This window comes from Gopherus evgoodei, chromosome 11 (assembly GCF_007399415.2).
Source record: "Gopherus evgoodei ecotype Sinaloan lineage chromosome 11, rGopEvg1_v1.p, whole genome shotgun sequence".
Taxonomy (NCBI): domain Eukaryota; kingdom Metazoa; phylum Chordata; order Testudines; family Testudinidae; genus Gopherus; species Gopherus evgoodei.
The window spans coordinates 42650903-42671975 of NC_044332.1; the positions used below are offsets into that span (position 1 = coordinate 42650903).

At 41.3% G+C, this 21073-nt stretch overlaps 1 protein-coding gene across 2 annotated transcripts in view; it reads left to right on the top strand.

The window, feature by feature from the left end:
• Positions 1–21073, top strand: part of LRP2 (LDL receptor related protein 2) — a 186145-nt gene that overhangs the window by 156988 nt on the left and 8084 nt on the right. The window contains exons 69-76 of one of the 2 annotated variants that reach the window (XM_030580404.1): positions 2545–2673; positions 4057–4277; positions 4748–4924; positions 6004–6123; positions 10443–10533; positions 11099–11166; positions 11309–11429; positions 18766–18895. In XM_030580404.1, coding sequence (XP_030436264.1) covers positions 2545–2673; positions 4057–4277; positions 4748–4924; positions 6004–6123; positions 10443–10533; positions 11099–11166; positions 11309–11429; positions 18766–18895 — 1057 coding nt within the window. The remainder of the gene's footprint in view (positions 1–2544; positions 2674–4056; positions 4278–4747; positions 4925–6003; positions 6124–10442; positions 10534–11098; positions 11167–11308; positions 11430–18765; positions 18896–21073) is intronic. The other variant, XM_030580405.1, reaches the window with a different exon arrangement.

A 21073-nucleotide genomic window follows, 5' to 3' on the forward strand; every position in this document is an offset into this window, starting at 1 on the left:
ATACTCACAGGATCTATACACTGAGATGGGGGTCACATCTTTGTGCCTCTGTTTCCTCATCTGTGAAATAGGAATAATAGGTCTGTCAAGCGATGAAAAACATTTAATCACAATTAATCACATTGTTAAAGAATTATAGAATACAATTTATTTAAATATTTTTGGGTGTTTTTGACATTTTCAAATATATTGATTTCAATTGCCACACAGAATACAAAGTGTACAGTGCTCACTTTATATTATTATTTTTATTACAAATATTTGCATAGTATATTTCAATTCACCTAATACAAATCATGTTGTGCAATCTCTTTATCATGAAAGTTGAACTTACAGATGTAGAATTATGTAAAAAAAACTGCACTCAAAAATAAAATATAAAACTTTAAAGCCTACAAATCCACTCAGTCCTACTTCTTGTTCAGCCAATCGCTCAGACAAACAAGTTTGTTTACATTTGCAGGAGATAATGCTGCCTGCTTCTTGTTTACAATGTCACCTGAAAGTGAAAACAGATGTTTACATGGCACTGTTGTAGCCAGCGTGGCAAGATATTTACGTGCCAGATGCGCTAAAGATTTATGTATCCCTTCATGCTTCAACCACCATTCAAGAGGATGTGTCCATGCTGATGACAGGTTCTGCTTGATAATGATCCAAAGCAGTGCAGACCAATGCAAATTCATTTTCATCATCTGAGTCAGATGCCACCAGCAGAAGGTTGATTTTCTTTTTTGGTGGTTCAGGTTCTATAGTTTCTACATTGTAGTGTTGCTCTTTTAAAACTTCTGAAAGCATGCTCCATACCTCATCCCTCTCAAATTTTGGAAGGCACTTCAGATTCTTTACCCTTGGGTTGAGTGCTGTACCTATCTTTAGAAATCTCACATTGGAACCTTCTTTGCGTTTTGTGAAATCTATAATGAAAGTATTCTTAAAATGAACATCTGCTGGGTTAGGGTTAGGGTTATAGAGACTGCTATAACATGACATATATGGTAGAATGCAGGTAAAACACAGATCAGGAGACATATAATTCTCCCCCAAGGAGTTCAATCACAAATTTAATTAACGCATTATTCTTTTAACGAGATATATCAGCATGGAAGCATGTCCTCTGGAATGGTGGCCGAAGCAGGAAGGAGCATACGAATGTTTAGCATATCTGGCACATAAATACCTTGCAGTGCCGGCTACAAAAGTGCCTGTTCCTCACTTTTAGGTGACATTGTAAATAAGAAGTGGGCAGTAAACATAAACAAACTTGTTTGTCTTAGCAATTGGCTGAACAAGAAGTAGGACTCAGTGGACTTATAGGCTCTAAAATTTTATGTTGTTTTGTTTTTTTGAATGCAGTCATGTAACAAAAAAAAATCTACATTTTCATTACCTTTTCACGATAAAGAGATTGCACTACAGTACTTGTATGAGGTGAACTGAAAAATACTATTTCTTTTGTTTACCACTTTTACAGTGCAAATATTTTAATAAAAATAGTAATATAAAGTGAGCACTGAACATTTTATATTCTGTGTTGTAATTGAGATCAATATATTTGAAAATGTAGAAAAACATCAAAAATATTTAATACATTTCAATTGGTAATCTATTGTTTAACAGTGCAATTAATCACAATTTTTTTGAATTAATCGTGTGAGTTAACTGCGATTAATTGACAGCCCTAAGGAATGACAATACTTCCATACACTCACAAGGTGGTGATGAATCTACATTGGTTCAGAGAGAAGGCATGGTACAACTGCTAAATATTATTTTGTTGAATATGTGATCTTCTTTGAGATAGCTAAGAAGATTAACAAAGGTATTACAGTAAAGAGTAGCTAAATCCAAGGAAGAGCAAACACTGCTCTGCACATAGAATCAGAAAATCTGTATATCAGATACGATACTTAAAAATTCATAACAACCCTTGTTTCCGAAAATGTTTTTGTTAAAAGACAAAAATATAAAGTGGAGCTGTGACCCCATCAACCCAAACAAATGCACTCACAAGATTAATTCAAATTTAAATTAATTTTCAGTTTTAATGAATCAGCTTTCTGTTCCCAGAAGACTATAGCATCTGTGAAGATGCTCATTAGTTACGTGCAGTGCCTAAAAGTAACAATAAAACCTCACAGTAGGACTTCTGTCAAGGCTATTTGACAGGAAACAAGGCCAGCTGTGGAAACTTCTGCACAAAGAGAAACCTAGTTAACCTTGTAGGTAAGGGCCGCTGAATTCTGCAACAAGCTGCATCTAAATTCAACAGTGAGGTTTCTGTGGCACTGTGGTGACGCATGTTGGCAGTTCTACCATTCAACCAGTGCAGTATTCCTGTGTTAGTTATACTGGTATTAAATAAATGTGATTTTACAGGGTCCCAATGTTTTTTCATGTGTCAGGTTTTTTTTTCATTTGAATACCGAGTGCTGTAAAAAACAACAACAAGAAACATATTAAAAGATAGGCAGATTTTCTCAGCCCTGTCCCCAGATATAACATCTTAACCTTTTACAGCATTTTGTGTTTAATATAATTCAGGCATCTTTACTGGACTGATGCTGGGACAAATCGAATAGAGGTAGCAAAGCTAGATGGACGGTACAGGAAGTGGCTTATTTCCTCTCTACTGGATCAACCAGCAGCTATTGTTGTGAATCCCAAGCTTGGGTAAGTATTTCAGGACCTCAAGGAGTTCTGGGAAATGGCACACAGCAAGCAAGACAACAATAGAACAAGAACACAACAATAATCTATAAGATTGCTCAGTAACTGAAAAGACTAAGGCTACGTGTTGCTGTTGATGTCCATACAAATTTCTGTCCATATCTTGACTACAGGGAATTTTTAAATAAGGGAATGTATTTCAGGGCCAGATTTCAGGAGGGGTCTGGTTTGGTGTTACAACAGGGGCTTAGAGGTCAAACTGTCGTGTCTCAAACTGCAGAGCCTCAACATGTGACACTGACTCCTTAACATACCTATTAAAGATGTCTTTCCTATAACTCCTCCTGCCTTTCATATTATCGTTACTCAAGAAACAGGAAAAGCTGTGGAGATATCTTTCCGTTTATTCAGACTACAAGAACCAAAGAAACGTCATCATTTTCCTTTTTTATTATTTGTTTTGGCCTAACCAGTCCCCATTTTGTATTCAGCATCACACAAGACACATAAATAATGGCTGATCCAGCAAAGCACAATTCCTCCCCAGCTCTTCTCTTCCTCTGTGGGAGAGGGAGTAAGTTCCTTCTACTCTTTTTGGGTGTAGCTTACTTCTTTTGTGCGTGACCAGCTCTGCTGGCGGGCTGGATGGTGGAGCCTTATCTCTATCCACTCCTCATTCCTTCTCATCCCTTCCATGATCCCTTGCTCACAGGGAATAGCATCAGGCAGTCAGCCCCTTCTGTGGCCAGAGCAGTAATCTGGGCAACCCTAACATGGATGCACAGAGCTGGAGGGAGTCATTCTCCCCTGCTCAGCTGCACTATGGGAAAGTTGTGTCTAGCCCATGGGTTGTCCCCTTAAAGTCAATGTATGAGTAAGGACTGCTGCATGCTTGCTTGCCACTCTGCACTATTTATCTTTGTTGCAATTTTCATTATGTATTAAATGGGAAATGGTATAAATACATTGGCATATTTAACATCTCTGAGTGATGCATATCATAGGTCAAACACTCAGCTGGAGAAAATTGGGATAGATCCTTTGAAGCCAAAGTTACATGAACTGAGGATAGCACCCAAAGGAAACTGCTGAAAGCCCTTTTCCCTGAATGACCCCGTTAGAATTGCCTCTGCAACTGCCCCCTCTCCACCTGAGTGCCAAGATGCAGAAACTCTCCTTTAACGTTTGTTTTCCATGATATTCATTTATAAGAATTTGCTCATTTGTTGAGTTCTGTGTGTGTTTTTCCTGATCCCAGTCTGCAGATCAGGAGTTACACAACAATCTCTTTGATGAGTTCTAGACTTAGTTACTGGATGATGCCAAAGAAAACAATCCCAACCACTGAATTCTAAGTCATTTTAAATTCTAGTTGTATTCTTATAGGCTTATGTATTGGACTGACTGGGGGAGGCAGCCAAAGATTGAATGTGCCTGGATGGATGGACAGCAAAGGCGAACGCTGGTTTCTGAAGACGTTGGCTGGCCCACAGGCCTTTCTATTGATTATCTCAACAATGACAGGCTGTACTGGACTGATTCTAAAGAAAATATTATTGAATCCATGAGACCTGATGGAACAGACAGAACCACTATATTACATGGAGGTAGGAAATTTACATGAATGTTGTATATATTTCTGGTTTAAAAAATTAATGTGAATGTAGGGCCAGATTTTCAAGTACTCAGATCTCACAACTGGAGCCAGATTTTCCAAAACACTCAGCTCCCAATTAGGTACCTTATTAAGAAACAGACTTGGTAGTGTTTTGCATTCACTTTGCATGCGTGTAAATGACTATGCAAGGTGGTTGAGAATTAGGTCCACTGCGATTAACTTGCATGAGCAAAACAGACAGAACATGGCACAAACTGAACTGATTATTGCTGTTTTACATGTGTTATCAATTTGCAGGTGCAGTGGCCTGTTCTTTTCAATCATGCGATGACATTTCAGTCAATACCAATGCAAGTGGTTAATGAATAATATACTTGATTGAAGGAGAAGAATAGTTCGCTCATCAATACTGCTAGGGATTCTTTGCTAACTGATTATTTTTTTTGTTCCTTTGAGAAGTCAGCAGTCCGTACAGCCTTGATGTCTTTGAAGGCCATTTATATTGGATTTCTAAGGAAAGAGGTGAAGTCTGGAAGGAAGATAAATTTGGAAATGGAGAAAAGGTTAAAGTGCTGACTGTAAACCCTTGGCTCACTCAAGTGCGTATCTATCATCAGCATAGATACAATCAGTCAGGTAATCACCACTCTTGGATGTTCTGTTCCCTGTTATCTGGAAACTGCTATCCCAAATGAATAACAATGCCTTCAAAAAGCTTAGTAATAGCCTGGGAATTGGCAGATCTCTAAGTACATGAAGTACTTATTTTTGAAAGCATAAAGATGGAACTGAGATTGATAAGTGTATTAAATATAGAGAGATAGAGAGATGCGGGAACATATAAAATAAAGCAGAGTTTAAACACAGAAGAACAGTATATTTCTCTTTTGCAGTCATTTAGCACAAAATTATTCCTGAGTTCATTTTCCCCCTCCTACAGCTTCTACGCAGGAGGCAACAATAATTGATATTTGCACTCCAAAAGCACAAAGTGCAGGCCACTCATTACTGCCTCCCGTATAGACCACCTCTATCTTAACTCTCCTGCAATGGCAAGTAAAGGCAGGGCTTCCCAGGAGAAGTTCATACTACTCTAGCATGCTCTTCCTAGAAGGCTTCGTCTGCACTATGGTGGTGTGTGGTGTCCATGTAGCCACATGCCACAGTGAAAAGCAAGATGTGTCCACATTGCGATGTGTAGCTAGATGTGAAAGACTCCACCAGCACAGAGAGTGGCAAGGAGAGGCGCAGCAGGGAAAGGCTCCAGCAATGGGGAGCTGGCAGAGTGTTTTCTCACTGCCTCTCCTGTGCCAGAGCCTTTCCCCGCTGCTGGAGTCTTTCACTGCAGCAGGGAAGGGCTCCAGCAACAGGGAGCTGGTGGAAAGAAGCAGGCAGTGTAGATGTACCTTGAGTAGGCATGCTTCGTGGTGCTCAGACAATGGAGATGTTCTGTTCCTTCACCTCCTTGTGCACTTGGTTTGAAAGCTGTAATTTAGCTCTTGTAATGAATGTAAAAGAAGACAGAAGATTTTAATATAAAATACAGTATTTGTAAGCCATCTTGGTTGTTTTACATGTAGAAAAAGCACTTGTTTTAAAATTTTACTGTAATAATCATGAGGTACTTTGGTGACAGGTGGAAAACCCCCTGTTTATGTCTCAGAAATGCTGCTAGAATGCTCCTCCAGTTAACCTTTGTTATATCTGCATTTCAGTGCCTAATCCTTGTAAAGATGTCTGCAGCCATCTCTGCTTACTGAGACCAGGGGGATACACTTGCTCTTGTCCACAAGGGACTCGTTTTATAGAAGGCAGCACCACAGAATGTGATGCAGGTAGAGTGAATTGTCCAACTGCAAATGGAACCACTGACTGAGTAGTATTTTCCTTTAATATGTCCTTCTGATTTGGAGGGGGAATGTATATAGCTTTTCCATGATTAATAAAGCATTCTTGAATTAGAAATACAAACTGGGAGGAGGGTTCTTCAGTGGTTAAAGCAGGAGCCCTGAAGCCAGAACATGTGAATTATATTGCCAGTTATACCACTGATTTGCTGTTACCTTGGACAGGTCACTTAACTTCTTTGTACCTCAGTTCTTTGTAAAATAGACAGGTTTCAGGTTCAGCTGTGAAACAGGCCATTGTTCACAAAAACCATTCACAAATGTACAGCTGTCTCCAGAGACCCCTGGCGATTTGTTTCTAATGAGTTGAACCAGAACTGCAGACCCATACACCCTTGACCTTTGGGGAAGTTAGGTTCCAAATGTGGATTCAAACTTTGTAGCCTAGGTTAGGTCCTGTCTACATTACAGCTATAGCCAGGGGACCAAGTTACAACATGGATACAGATGGTGTGTAACTTAACCCACTAGCAATGGTAGGAAATTTCCAGTGGAACATTCTTCGTAGGAAAATGCTAACTTGTTGAAAGCAAAATATTTCACGGAAACATTTTGGAAAAAAATTGTTTTATGGGGGAAAAAACAGAACAGAGCCTTCTGATAAGGTCTAAACATTGTCTTTTGGCCTTTTTCTGAATTGAACAGTTTGATTTTCTGTTTCAAAATGGCTTTTTTGTTTCAATTTTAAAAAATTATATAATATTGTGTAATCTTTTTAAAGATCAAAATGGGAACAAAACATTTCAATTTTATCAAAACAAATCTTTTTTAAAAAATTTCATTCTGTGGGTAACTGGAATCTTTTGTTTCATTCCGTTTTGGAATGGAACAAATTTGAATCATGGAATTTTGCATGAAGAGAAAATCCACTTCCCACCCAGCTCTACAAACACTCTATAACTGGGCTAAAAGCCTTGGTCAATCCAGGATTTTGCCTTGACTAACGGATATGATTGTCATCAGCTGCTCTACAAGTTTAAGCCATGAGCAACCAGATTCTTTTATTCTGTTATGAACCATTTGTGTGTATACATTAGTACATATACGTTAGTGTAAATGGAACCTTAGAAACATAGGAGAATGAAGCAGTGTATGACAAAATGCAGATTATGTTTACAGTTATGTACATTTTTCTTTTGGGTGATCAGTAAACATTTTTGTACAATACATGTGAGAGAAGACACAAAGCTCAAAATACATCCAGAGATCATTTACAAGTAATTGGCTTATCATGCAAACCTTTTAAATATAAGCATTCAGTGCTAAATTGTAGAATTGCACCAGACCACACAGTGCCATCAGGAGCACTTGGGAAGCACAGTTGCTGTGCCTTCCTTGAGCACCCACCCAAAGCGGTAGAGAGAGGTATGGGATCCATGAGCATGCTCCCACCTCTCTCCACCCTCAATAGATAAAATGGGGGCAATAACCAGGAAAAGTCCTTGAACTGTGTGAATGTGAGGGCTGCCATTTTACTTAGCTGTTAACCGAGTTTCCAGATGCTCTCTTCTTTGTGCACCCAGGGAGTCTGGGTTCTGGCTTAGTTTGGTTGATAGCACCTCATCACAACAAAAAGTACAAAAGATGAGCCAAACATATCCTAATCTTATTTGCACCTTGATGGGCAATAACTATAACAAAGTGGTCCTTGTGACACTAAATCTAGGCTACTTCTCTACAGTTAATCCATCTGCAGGATTAAGAATGAACATTGGTAAGGCTAAGGCTATGATGGCAGAGGGAGGAGGACCCACCATGAAGGATATTATAGATAGAGAACTTACAAGAGTGAAAGAATTTAAATACCTAGGTCAATGATTGCTGGCAATGGCACCCTCCTGTGTCATGCCCAGCAATGTACCAAAGCTGCTTCCTGCAAATGGTGGGAGCTGACACCAGTTACCTGTGAAAAAAAGATACTAATAAGTTTAAAAGGTAGAATGTATTGTAATTTGATCCATCCCAATGTATGGAATGGAGACTTGGCCAGCCATGATAAAAGAAATCAGTATGCTCTGCTCTATGAAATGAAGATGTTAAAATGGTCATATGGATGGATGCTCTGTGATAGGCAGTTAAATGAGATTGAGGAGATCCTAATGAGAGTTGCCCTAACTGAAGACAAGTTGAGGGAGCTAATCTATGTTGGTATGGACATGCCCAGCAGAGACCCAAGAGTTACATTGATAAGCCCTTGCTGTGATCGTGGACAGAAGATGATGAAAGAGGAGGCCAGAGACCCAGTTCATGGACTGGATATCAGTGGAGCTTAGAAAGACCAGGTTGCCTAATAGTCATGAGTTTTGGAAGAAGGCTATAAAAGTTGCCAACCTCAAATAGGGAAGTGGCAAGATAAAAGAAGAGTTAATCTGTCTGTTATGAATTGCAATAGTCTTTTTCCAGGTCAGCGACAGACAATTTCACAAGCTATTCCACAAAGATAGTGCCACCTGTGATTTACATTTACTCATTATTCTGTCGTACTTTGACTTATTATTATCACAAGATACTATTTAGGCATTAAGTATTGGATCATCTCCAGGCAGGCCAAGGAGATATTTCAGTTTAACACTGCATCTCATTTGTATCTAGCACAAGTTTGTTTTGAACTTTGAAGCAACAACCTTGCAAATTGCTTTAGCTATATTTTATGACAGTGATTTGCTGTTTATTGCTCATAGTGCCTGTATTTGTTACCCTTAATTAAACTGCTTTAAATAATCTGGCCAGAGACGAAGAAAAACAGGTCACGATTTTGTTTTAGAAAAAAATAATTGTACAACAAAAGGAATTTTACAGTATTGGGCCCAGTGACTCAGTTTTCTGTTCCTGTTTGGAACTTTGCGCTAAGCTTTTATGTGATACCTAACTACACAGTGGAGCTTAACCATTTAGTTGTCATATAGTTTTGTTTGTTTTTTTATCATTTCCCCAAACTAAGGCCTCTAGTTGGAAGCAGAGACCTTAGCCCCAAATCTGGGATCCCTATATAAGCTAAATTACCATTGACACAAATAGGAGTTTTGCTTGAGTAAAGGTTTCAGGAATGGACTACTTCTGACTGGAAAGTAGATAAATTGTACTATATAAAAACTGTTATGGCTCATCTAGTATATCTAGCTTGTAAGTGTAAGGAAGAGAGAGCCAAAATGCATCTTTCATTATAGACTATAAAAGCATAGAGGATTCAGACCTTTCCCATAATATTTGTACCATGCTTTTTAGTGTGTAGATTTCCCAAAATCTGAATTAAGGCCAGTAAAATTATACTTTAAAGAACCTTACTCTCTTTTTGAAGATCTTCATTAGGTTCAATATCAAAACATCAGAAGAATCTCTGTGGGTTTCTCTTAAAAATTTACCAATCCAATATTATATGGATGTGTCTCTAGTCCAAGTCAGACAATGTTTCAGCCTCAGGAGGTACCTGAAGAGTGACTGAAACAGTAGCATGACATTTAATGGGCTCCAATGCTGAATAATGTGGAGCTTGAGCTGCTTTGTGCTGACACAGTGCAATGTAGATAATAAATGGAGACTCCTTGGATTTGGGATTTCTCCCCCTTTGTCATTGTCCTACTTGGGGCACATCAGAGGTTCTTTCCTCCTGTTTAAAAGCAAGTTTCCATCCACGATTGCCTTCATTCTCTCCAAAAATAAATGCATCATTTCTGGACAAATCACTTAATGCTCATCCCTATGGGACTGAATCTCCCAGCTGGCTTGAAGAGGAGTTTGGGACAGATGAGGTAGGATAATGTTGCATTCTGAATTTTCTGCAGGCAGGGAACAAGAGATTTGCTTGACCTGACCTTGCTGTGTCTGTAACTTTCCAGTATTAGAAGCATACACTGCAGTGTCCAGCAATTTTCCTTTACATTTCTTCATTGTATATGCAAGAGAAACTGTTGAAACCTGCACCCTTCTTGATGCTACTGAACCATTTTTACTGAATAACCCCGTATTATGCAAGAATAGAAGTTTTACCTGGATTAAAGATTGTATTTTGGCAAGACAGTAAATATAGTAACAACCTATGTCCCTGGCATTAAGAGCAGTGTTTTCAAAAAACTGCATCTGGATTTGAATTTGCAAATGTCAGCACATACTCAGTTTGTGATTGCATACACAAAATTAAAAACCTGGTTGAAATTTGACCCTAAAAGTAAACTTAAAAAAATTGCATGGTGGCATATGCTTTGCTGAGTATGGCTTATTAACACATGCATGGCTTTCCATTTCTGCAGCCATTGAATCCCCTCCAACAATGCCACCAGCATGTAGGTGTACGTATGGAGGAACATGCTATATTGATGAAAATGATCTTCCCAAATGCAAGTAAGTCACTGTTGTAGTGGCCGTAGGTCAGAGTTTGCTGGTTTAGTAACACACTAGGGTTCAGTTCTTCAAAATGTAGTTACAATAATGCATTAACAGAAGATCTAACACACTGATAATAGCGTATTTGTAGCAATGGTAGGAAAAATGCACATGACCATAAACCATTAGCAAATAAGTAGTTTGAAACTAAAAGGTTTGGAAAGGGGGAAAAAAAGCAAACCATAAAGATTTCTCTAGTACAAGCTACAAAATGATGACAAATTTGGTGAGGGGGGAAAGACCTGTAAATGCACAGAGGTAGGAGCCAGTAGGTGCTGCCGATGCTCCACGGAAACCAAATCTCCACTTTTAATTACTCTAGTTTCTGACTCAGCATTACCTGTATGTCTATTTCTAAGCAGATAACAGGCATATTATTTTTACAGTCAGTGAAACATGTAATTACTAAGAAGTGAGTTGAACTCTACTGCCTGTAGGTAAACATTACAAAATATAATAATAAAGTGTACCCACTAGACTTAATAAAAGACAAACGGTTAAACTATCTCCCTTATATTCACAGGTGTTCTTATGGCTACACAGGAAATTATTGTGAAATAGGATTGTCAAAGGGAGTGCCGCCTGGAACAAGTAAGCTTCAAGTATATATTAAACTCGGTAACTGAGCTCAGTTGCATGTCAGTTTAAGGTCAATGTTATACTTCTGACAGGGCTTTTTTAACTTTTGAGGTATGCTTGTTTTAATATTTATTTACTCTTCTATCTCTGGTAGCAGCAGTAGCAGTGTTGCTGACAGTCATTCTAATCATAATAATTGGAGCATTGGCAGTTGGAGGGTTCTTTAACTACAGACGGACAGGCTCCCTCTTACCAGCACTTCCCAAACTACCAAGGTATGTTTCACAAGACAGATTGTTGATTACATTTGTAGATCAGATGTTTACATTTGTGACTGAATGTTTCTTAAGTGGGGCTGGGGCAGGGCGGGGAGGAGGCTGACAGCTCGCGACCCCCAGTTTGAGAACCCCTGTTCTACAGACACAAGGAAAGTGCAGGGTTAAAGCAATTCCTAAAGATTTATGCTTCCAGTTAATAACAAAGCCGGTCATACCTGACAACAAAGATTACCATATTGTCACACTACTCTGGGCCCCAATTAGTTTTCACATAAATAAATACAATATGCTTTTTAACTGGATATTAGACTAGGTATTGAGTTCAGAGGGATGGCTAAATATGTTTATTTTAATTACTTTATCAAAGGTTGTAAGACTACAACTCAGACAAGTTAGATACAGGAACTCTTTAACCATTAGAAGGCTGAGCTCTTCTGTAATGTTGTACTCACCTGCAAGGGATGCTAGGCCAAATACCCACATTTCATGTTTATGAGAGGCAGGAGACCTCTGTCAGATCGCTGGCCACCTGAGACGCACAGCAATCCAGTGAAACTCAACTTCATGAATTGTTATCATTTTTTTAAAAAGTTTGACATTTTAAAGTGAAAAAAGGGAGATGAAAACAATACTTCTAAAAAGAAGGGACTCAGAGCACAAGCAGGTTTTTAAACATTTCTTTGAAAATATCTATTTTATTTAAAACATTTACTCTTTTTTTCTTTCAAACTTAAAATTGGTTCTGGAAGTACATGGGTGAGAAATGACACTTTCAGCTGCAGATCAAACGTGTGTGTGTGTGCACGTGGCTGGGTGCTAGTCTACACACACACTGTTTGAACCAATGTTTCAAACCATTATAATTAAGTCAATGAAACTTGTAAAGTAGACCCGGACCTAGTTATACTCATAAAAAAGTGTTTGTCTTGGTATGCCAAAACAAGCAACCCCCATATACACATTTCTATATCTTTATAACTGCGTCCACACTAGTGATTACACGAACGTCATCATATTAGTTTCTGATCTGATACAGCTAAATGAGTGCAAAACTGTTGTAGACCAGCCCTGAGAGCAAGTGTTAGAGTTCTAACTGTTGGCTGCTGACAGTAATATTCTGTTTCTGCGTTATTTCATGGAAATGGTCATTGCATCACCAGATACTGAGTAAGTGAAAGTTTTAAAACACTTACCTGCCTGTTTCTATTGTCAATTTCCATGAAAATGGGGTCCACAGAAATAGAGTTCTAAATCTTAGTCCTCTAACTACTGGTTCTCATTTTAAAATCTTTTTCAATGAGTATGGCCTAGCGCTAAAGTCTGTCATTGTTCAACTCCTCCTAATAGGCTCTCCCTATGTAATGCGCTGGCTCAGTGCATGTGGTTGTGTCGTCTGTTGGTGGTTCCAGCAGCTATAAAAGCCTGCTACAGACATCTAAAGGAATTCTCTTTTAGCTCAACAGATAGAGCTTGTCTTCACTGTAAAGTGTACTTGAATTATAAGCTGAGTGTTGCTCCCAACTTAAATCCAGTCCACACACAAAAATCCTTGTTTGGAGTATGGTGGTGCTTTTAACTTGAAATGACTAGCCCATCAGAGGTTATAGTCTAAAGCTCAAGGTAGCACAGTTATCAGCTGTTAACACAACCACTCTGCAACATGGACATTGGCTGGCTCCACTTGAGTGCTGCTAGTCCTCCAATACCTTCCCACAATCCCCTTGAAAGGACAGACAAGCTATCCCACAGTTCATTGGGAAAGAATTCATAGAGCAGCTCAACTTACTTACGTGCAAAGAACCATGTGATGTGCCCCCAGAAGTCTTATTGCCACACATGAGTGAGGTCAATGCCAGTGTGGACTAAGCAACTTTAATGTTATTTAGCAGTGTGGGTACTTTCACTCAAGCCAGGTTAACTCGAGAGAAGTAACTCGAGTGTAGATAACCTGAGTTAACTCTATAGTGAAGGCCTCTCTTTTAGTTGCTGAAGGTCCTGTTTTTGACCACTGCTAATATCTTCATGTGTAAGGCCACAGTTCATATTACTTAGAACTGATACTCTTCCTCTCACCCAATTTCTAACATTGCTCATACAATTGCAAGCCTAAATTGCACCTGCAGTTATCACAATTTCATGTGCAAATTGGGCAGTTACATGAAAATATCCATGGGGAATCTAAATGATTATTTGTATGCATAGACAACTAATGTATACAGGCAATTCCTGAAATTTTATCCTCCAGTTAGATATACAATTGTAATGACATTTTTGGGTATGCTTTGGGCTTTTGCCCTGTGGAAAACTGGCCCTAAGGTTTTAATAAAAATTATGCTATTGAATAGTAAAATTGTCATGGTATGAGTCCCCACTCTGAACCTTAGCGTCCAAAAGATGGGGTACCAGCATGAATTCCCCTAAGCTTAATTACCAGCTTAGAACTTGTAGTGCTACCACCAACCAGGACTTGCAGTGCCTGGTACACTCTGGTCCCCCCAAAACCTTCCCAGGAGACCCCAAGACCCAGACCCCGTGGATCTTAACACAAGGAAAGTAAACCCTTTCCCTCACCGTTGCCTCTCCCAGGCTTCTCCTCCCTGGGTTACCCTGGAAGATCACTGTGATTCAAACTCCTTGAATCTTAAAACAGAGAGGAGTTCACCTTCCCCTCGCCCTTCTCTCCCCCTCCCAGATTCTCCCTGAGAGAGAGACAGTAATCTTAACACAGAGAGAAATCAGGCTTTTCCTCCCTCCTTCTCTCCTTTCTCCCACCAATTCCCTGGTGGGTGCAGACTCCCTCCCCTGGGGTCTTACACAAGATAACCAAAAAATCAATCAGGTTCTAAAAAAGAAAAGCTTTTAATAAAAGAAAGAAAAACAATACAAGTTGTCTCTGTAAAATTAAGATGGCAAATGTTACAGGGTCTTTCAGCTTATAGACACTAGAGAAAATCCTCCCCCCAGCACAAATACAATCCTTCCAGCAAAATACACATTTGCAAATAAAGAAAACAAATAAAAAGACTAAACCACCTTTCCTAATTGGTACTTACTAAATTGAACAGAAGAGGCTGTTTCAGAAATTTGGAGATATCTGCTTACGTGTCTGGCCCCTCTCAGAACCCAGAGAGAACAGAGCAAAACCCAAAAAACACAAACAAAGGCTTCCCTCCACCGAGATTTGAAAGTATCTTGTCTCCTGATTGGTCCTCTTGTCAGGTGTTTCAGGTTCACTGTTTGTTAACCCTTTACAGGTAAAAGAGACATTAACCCTTAACTATCTGTTTATGACATGCCCCTCCAAATCACAGACAGTGGGGAACCTCACTGGCGGTGATTTCTTCCTAGAACTTTAGAAGAAACAGATTAATACAACACATGCACCTATACATATACTACTAAGTAGGTAAACTACAAGACTTTCTACATTTGAAGGACAATTTTTAACCAGTGGATTCTGGGAAACTTTCATGGGAGAGTGCATCAGCTACTTTGTTAGAAGCTCCTGAAATGTGTTGAATTTCAAAATCAAAATCTTGGAGAGCTAAGCTCCATCGAAGCAGTTTTTTGTTGTTTCCCTTGGCAATATGAAGCCATTTTAGTGCAGCATGGTCAGTTTGTAGCTGGAACCGCCGTCCCCAAATGTCTGGGCGTAGCTTTTCCAGGGCGTACACAATGGCATAGCATTCCTTTTCACTGATGGACCAGTGGCTTTCCCTCTCAGACAGTTTCTTGCTGAGAAACATGACAGGATGGAAGTTGTGATCCAGTCCTTCCTGCATGAGAACTGCTCCTACACCACGCTCAGATGCATCTGTGGTTACTAGGAATGGTTTGTCAAAGTCCGGGGCCCGTAGCACAGGGTCAGACATGAGCATCGCCTTAAGCTGGGTAAAGGCCTTTTGACACTCATCAGTCCACTTAACTGCATTCGGCTGGGTCTTTTTGGTCAGGTCGGTCAATGGGGCAGCGATTTGGCTGTAGTGTGGTACAAATCGCCTGTAATACCCGGCCAAGCCTAAGAAGGATTGGACCTGTTTCTTTGACTTTGGGACAGGCCACTTTTGGATAGCATCCACCTTGGCCTGTAGGGGGTTTATGGTTCCTCGACCCACCTGGTGTCCCAGGTAAGTCACTCTGTTTTGGCCTATTTGACACTTTTTGGCCTTAACAGTTAGTCCTGCCTGCCTGATGCATTCAAAGACTTTTTCCAGGTGTTCTAGGTGTTCAGGCCATGAATCAGAAAAAACGGCCACATCATTGAGGTAGGCAACTGCATATTCTCCCAGTCCTGCTAGTAGACCGTCTACCAGCCTTTGGAAGGTGGCGGGTGCATTTCGCAGCCCGAAAGGAAGCCCATTAAATTCATACACTCCTGCATGGGTGATGAATGCTGACCTTTCCTTGGCAGGTTCATCTCGCGGTACTTGCCGATACCCCTCGGTTAAGTCTATTGTAGATATGAACTGGGCACGTCCCAACTTCTCCAATAGCTCATCGGTGCTTGGCATTGGATAGTTGTCTGAACGAGTTACCGCATTTAGCTTACGGTAGTCCACGCAAAAGCATATTTCTCCATCTGGTTTGGGTATCAGAAGCACTGAAGATGCCCATGCACTGGTAGATGAGCGGATTATACCCATCTGTAGCATGTTCTGGATCTCCCGTTCTATAGCAGCTTGGGCATGAGGAGACACTCGGTAGGGTGGGATTCTAATTGGGTGAGCATTACCTGTGTGAATGGAGTGGTATGCCCATTCAGTCTGTCCTGGGGTGGCTGAGAACAATGGGGTAAAGCTAGTGCACAGCTCCTCGATCTGTTGCTGCTGCAGATGTTCCAGGGTTGTGGAAAGGTTCACCTCTTCCACACCACCGTCACTTTTTCCTTCGTAGTAGACACCTTCAGGCCACTCAGTGTCATCTCCTCCCTGGGCTGTAAACTGACAAACCTGTAAGTCTCTGGAATAGAAAGGCTTGAGAGAATTAACATGGTACACCCTGGGCTTTAGTGAGGAATTGGGAAATGCTATGAGGTAGTTAATAGCTCCCAGGCGCTCTTGGACCATGAATGGCCCTTCCCATGATGCTTCCATCTTATGGGCCTATTGCGCCTTCAAGACCATAACCTGGTCTCCTACCTTGAAGGAACGCTCTCTGGTATGTTTATCATACCAGGCCTTTTGCTCTTTTTGAGCATCCTTTAGCTTTTCTTTAGCAAGGGCTAAAGAGTGTCGGAGGGTGCTTTGTAGATTGCTTACAAAGTCCAGAATGTTAGTTCCTGGAGAAGGCGTAAACTCCTCCCATTGCTGCTTCACCAACTGTAATGGCCCCTTAACGTCATGGCCATACACAAGTTCAAACGGTGAAAACCGTGAACTGGGATGTGGTACAGCCCTGTAGGCAAAAAGTAACTGCTGCAACATTAGGTCCCAGTCATTGGAGTGTTCATTCATGAATTTACGTATCATGGCCCCCAAAGTTCCATTAAACCTCTCCACCAGGCCATTGGTTTGATGGTGGTACGGGGTGGCAACCAAGTGATTCACCCCATGAGTTTCCCACAGTTCTTTCATGGTCCCTGCCAGGAAATTTGTCCCTGAATCTGTAAGGATATCGGAGGGCCAACCTACCATGGCAAAAAATGTCTGTTAGGGCCTGGCACACAGCTTTAGCCCTAGTGTTGCCTAGAGCTACTGCTTCCGGCTATGGGGTAGCAAAGTCCACAAAAGTCAGTATATACTGCTTTCCTCTGGGTGTCTTTTTTGGGAAAGGACCCAGAATATCCACAGCTACTCACTGAAATGGGACCTCAATTATGGGGAGTGGCTGGAGAGGGGCCTTGACCTGGTCTTGGGGCTTTCACACTTTTTGGCACACCTCACAAGACCAGACATACTTGGCAATGTCCTTGCCCATCCCTTCCCAGTGGAAGGACTTCCCCAACCTGTCTTTGGTTCTGTTCACCCCGGCATGGCTACTGGGATGATCTTGGGCTAAGCTTAAGAGCTTCCCCCAGTACTTAGTTGGAAACACCAACTGTTTTTGCGGATGCCAGTCTTCCTGGTGTCCATCAGAAAGAGTCTCCTTGTATAAAAGTCCTTGTTCTACAACAAACCGGGATCGGTTAGAAGAGCTGAGAGGCGGTGGGGTGCTTCGTGCCGCCGCCCAAGCTTTCTTAGGCTTAAGGCTGTCATTTGCTTCCTGCTCAGTCTTGAACTGTTCCCTTGAGGCTGGAGACAGCAGTTCCATCTTAGACTGTGGGCTTGGGCTTGGTCCCTCTGGAAGCAATGTAGGTGATGGGGTTGTTTTTGTTGATGGTGAACCGCTCTCCGCTGGTGCACCAGGCTCTGGCTGAGCCTCTTGGGTATGGTTGTCTGCTGCTTTGGCCAGTTCAGGCTCGCTGGTGTCCTCTGGTGTTGGGGTTGAAGATTGGTTTGCAATCGCTGGCGCTGGTGCTGGTTGCTTTTCCAGTTCCGGGTCTGGGACTGGAGGCACTGGGGCTGTTTCAGTCGTTGGCAGGGGATCCGGGTCCACTACCTCCATCTGAGTCTCTGGTAACACAGATGGACCCCTTGTGGATGGCTGAGGAACAGGGATGAGTCTGGAAGCTTTCCTGGCTTGGCTGCGTGTAACCATTCCCACCCTCTTGGCCTGCTTTACCCGGTTGGCCAAGTCTTCCCCCAGTACAAATACAATCCTTCCAGCAAAATACACATTTGCAAATAAAGAAAACAAATAAAAAGACTAAACCACCTTTCCTAATTGGTACTTACTAAATTGAACAGAAGAGGCTGTTTCAGAAATTTGGAGATATCTGCTTACATGTCTGGCCTCTCTCAGAACCCAGAGAGAACAGAGCAAAACCCAAAAAACACAAACAAAGGCTTCCCTCCACCGAGATTTGAAAGTATCTTGTCTCCTGATTGGTCCTCTTGTCAGGTGTTTCAGGTTCACTGTTTGTTAACCCTTTACAGGTAAAAGAGACATTAATGCTTAACTATCTGTTTATGACAAAAATATTTTAAAAAGACAATGGAGTTATGAATTTGTCAGGAAAACAAAATTGAAAATAAGGCTAACCAAATTGTAGTCGGCATACCTTTTCTTTCTTAATGACTCAGTATATCTTACATATAACCAAACCCTGAGGTTCTTACTCCTTATTCGGCCAGAACTGCCATTGTATTCAGTGAGAGGTTCGCTGATGTGAAGAATAAGTAAGGCTTCTGGAGTTGGCCTATAGAGAGAATGTTTCAAGTTTCCTAGCAACAGTCACACAGAACATTTGATTGTAAAGGTTACTGTCCAAATAATTGATTTTTTATTTTTGAAGCTTAAGCAGTCTTGTAAAGTCCACTGAAAATGGCAGTGGGGTGACCTTCCGATCTGGAGCAGATGTGAGTATGGACATCGGTGTGTCTGGCTTCGGAGCTGATTCTACTATAGACAGAGCAATGCAGATGGTAAGGCTCAATTCCAAAATCATCTTTAACATTTTCCCTTCTTTTGTAGCTGTTTTGTGTGTCAAATGCAAGAATTTTATACAGCAAGACAATGAGATGATAAATGCACTACAAACAAAGTGAATATTGAATTAGGTTACTCTAAAGAAGTGAAAGCAAAAAGTGTTCTCTGATAATATACTTTTCTCAAGATTTATGTGATAGAAATTAAATTAATCACTCTGGAAATACTTCAGCATATCATCAAGGGAATGCATGGGTAGTTTAGTCCTGTAATTCTACAGATATTACTAGACTCCCTGCAAAGGTCTTTGTGTACTTGGGCATCTCATGGAACAAGTAAAAATGGGCAAGTTACAAAGGTTCCCCACTTCCTGTCCCTAGTAATATTATACATAACTGAGGCTTCAGACATAATATTCAGAACAGTCACAGGCAATACAACTTTCTGTATCAGACTGTAAACTTGTGAAATTCACTGCCGCTGGAAGTCTGTGCAAAACCTGAATGTTTCTATCAGTTTTTGAGACATGTCATATTTTATCCAGGCTGACATATTACCCTGTCTGAGAAATAGCACTGTTTTTTGAGTCTTACATGATAAAACTGTGAATTGCTCCCTGCTGGCCCCTCCACCAGCATGCAGAATCCTAGGCAAGCTCACTTCCTGCCGCTGCTTCCCAGCTCTCTTGGGCTCCCTGCTGCAGATATACCTTCCTTCAGGGGTGCTGTGTCTGCTAGCTATCCCCCTCCACTCCCTAACTCCAACCAGGCTTCACTCATTGAGTGAGAGCCAAAGATTTGCTCTCTTTCCTGGTCAGGCCCTAACCAAGCCAGGTTCAACTCTTTTAACTTTTCCCTCCAGGTTCGACATTTACTGCAGGTGTAGCGGATAGGAGGCTGATTGTGCCCACAGGCTCTCATTTACCTGCAGGCCCAGTGTGGGGTGGGTATACACCAACACAGAGTACAACTAGCTGCTGTTAGCAGGGCCGGCTCTAGGTTTTTTGTGCTCCAAGCAAGCAAAAAAAAAAAAGCCAGAGTGCCGCCAAAGCAAACAAAAAGGCCGGAATGCCGCCTCTTGAAGTGTGCCGCCCCAAGCACGTGCTTGGTTGGCTGGTGCCTAGAACCGGCCCTGACTGTTAGCTGCTGACACAGTCACTCTGTCACGTGAATGCAGATTAGAACCACTCAAGTACTGCTAGTCCTCCAGTGCCTGCCCACAATCCGTCCATGTGCCCAGAAAGGACAGACAAGCTCTCCCACAATTCGCTGGGAAAGAACTCATAAAGCGGTTCGGCTTACTGTTCCAGAAAGAAACACACATAATTGAGCTCAGTGCCAGTGTGGACACAGCGGCTTAACTGTTATTTCAGTGTGGCCAGTCTCCCTGGGGCCAGCTCATGCAAGTGCCAATACCCTGAGTTAAATTTGCAATGAAGACATACCCAGATAGTGTTGTGGCTAGCTAAATCTGAAACAGAAAGTCACATATCAAAATGCTGTAAGACTCTGAAATCATTCAGACTGGATCCTCTGCATCACTATGGTCACTTGAGAATTCTCCAGTGCTGGGGCAATCCTCAGGTGCTTGAGAATTGCCATAGTAATTGCTGTCCACCCTCACCCTCCTGGCTGCTGGCAAGGAATTGTGACCTGGGGGAAAAGAGGCGTGGCCAGGGCAAACCTATCCCCAAGCAATGCTTGGCAAACCAGGGCATTTAGAGAGGCCTTCATGTTGCTCTAATCTGCCCCTGGGGACTAGCCCAGGGCTCAGTCCGCCAAACATTAAACACTGTTTCTGGCAGCATCTTTATACATCTACCCAGAGCACTGCAGCCACTGCTCAGGTCTGACACAGTAGCTGTGTGAAGTAGCTGCCATTTATATTATGCTCTGCAGGAATGCAAAATGGTGTCTTTCTAACTTAATTCAGAGGTTTTTAAATGATCAGATAAACTTATGTTTCTGCAGAAAAATATAGCAATCTCCCTGCTAGGGCAATGTGAATTGATCCCATTCTTTAATATTTCAGATACCAATGGTTAATTTGTATGTCATGTTGAAGCCTCTACAGTGAAACACCTGTTTGGGGATTATGCTTCCTTTGACATTTCCTTGCTCCTGAAGGCTTGCTTTGCGGAAGCCATCCTTCCGCTTTGTAACACATTTTGAGTA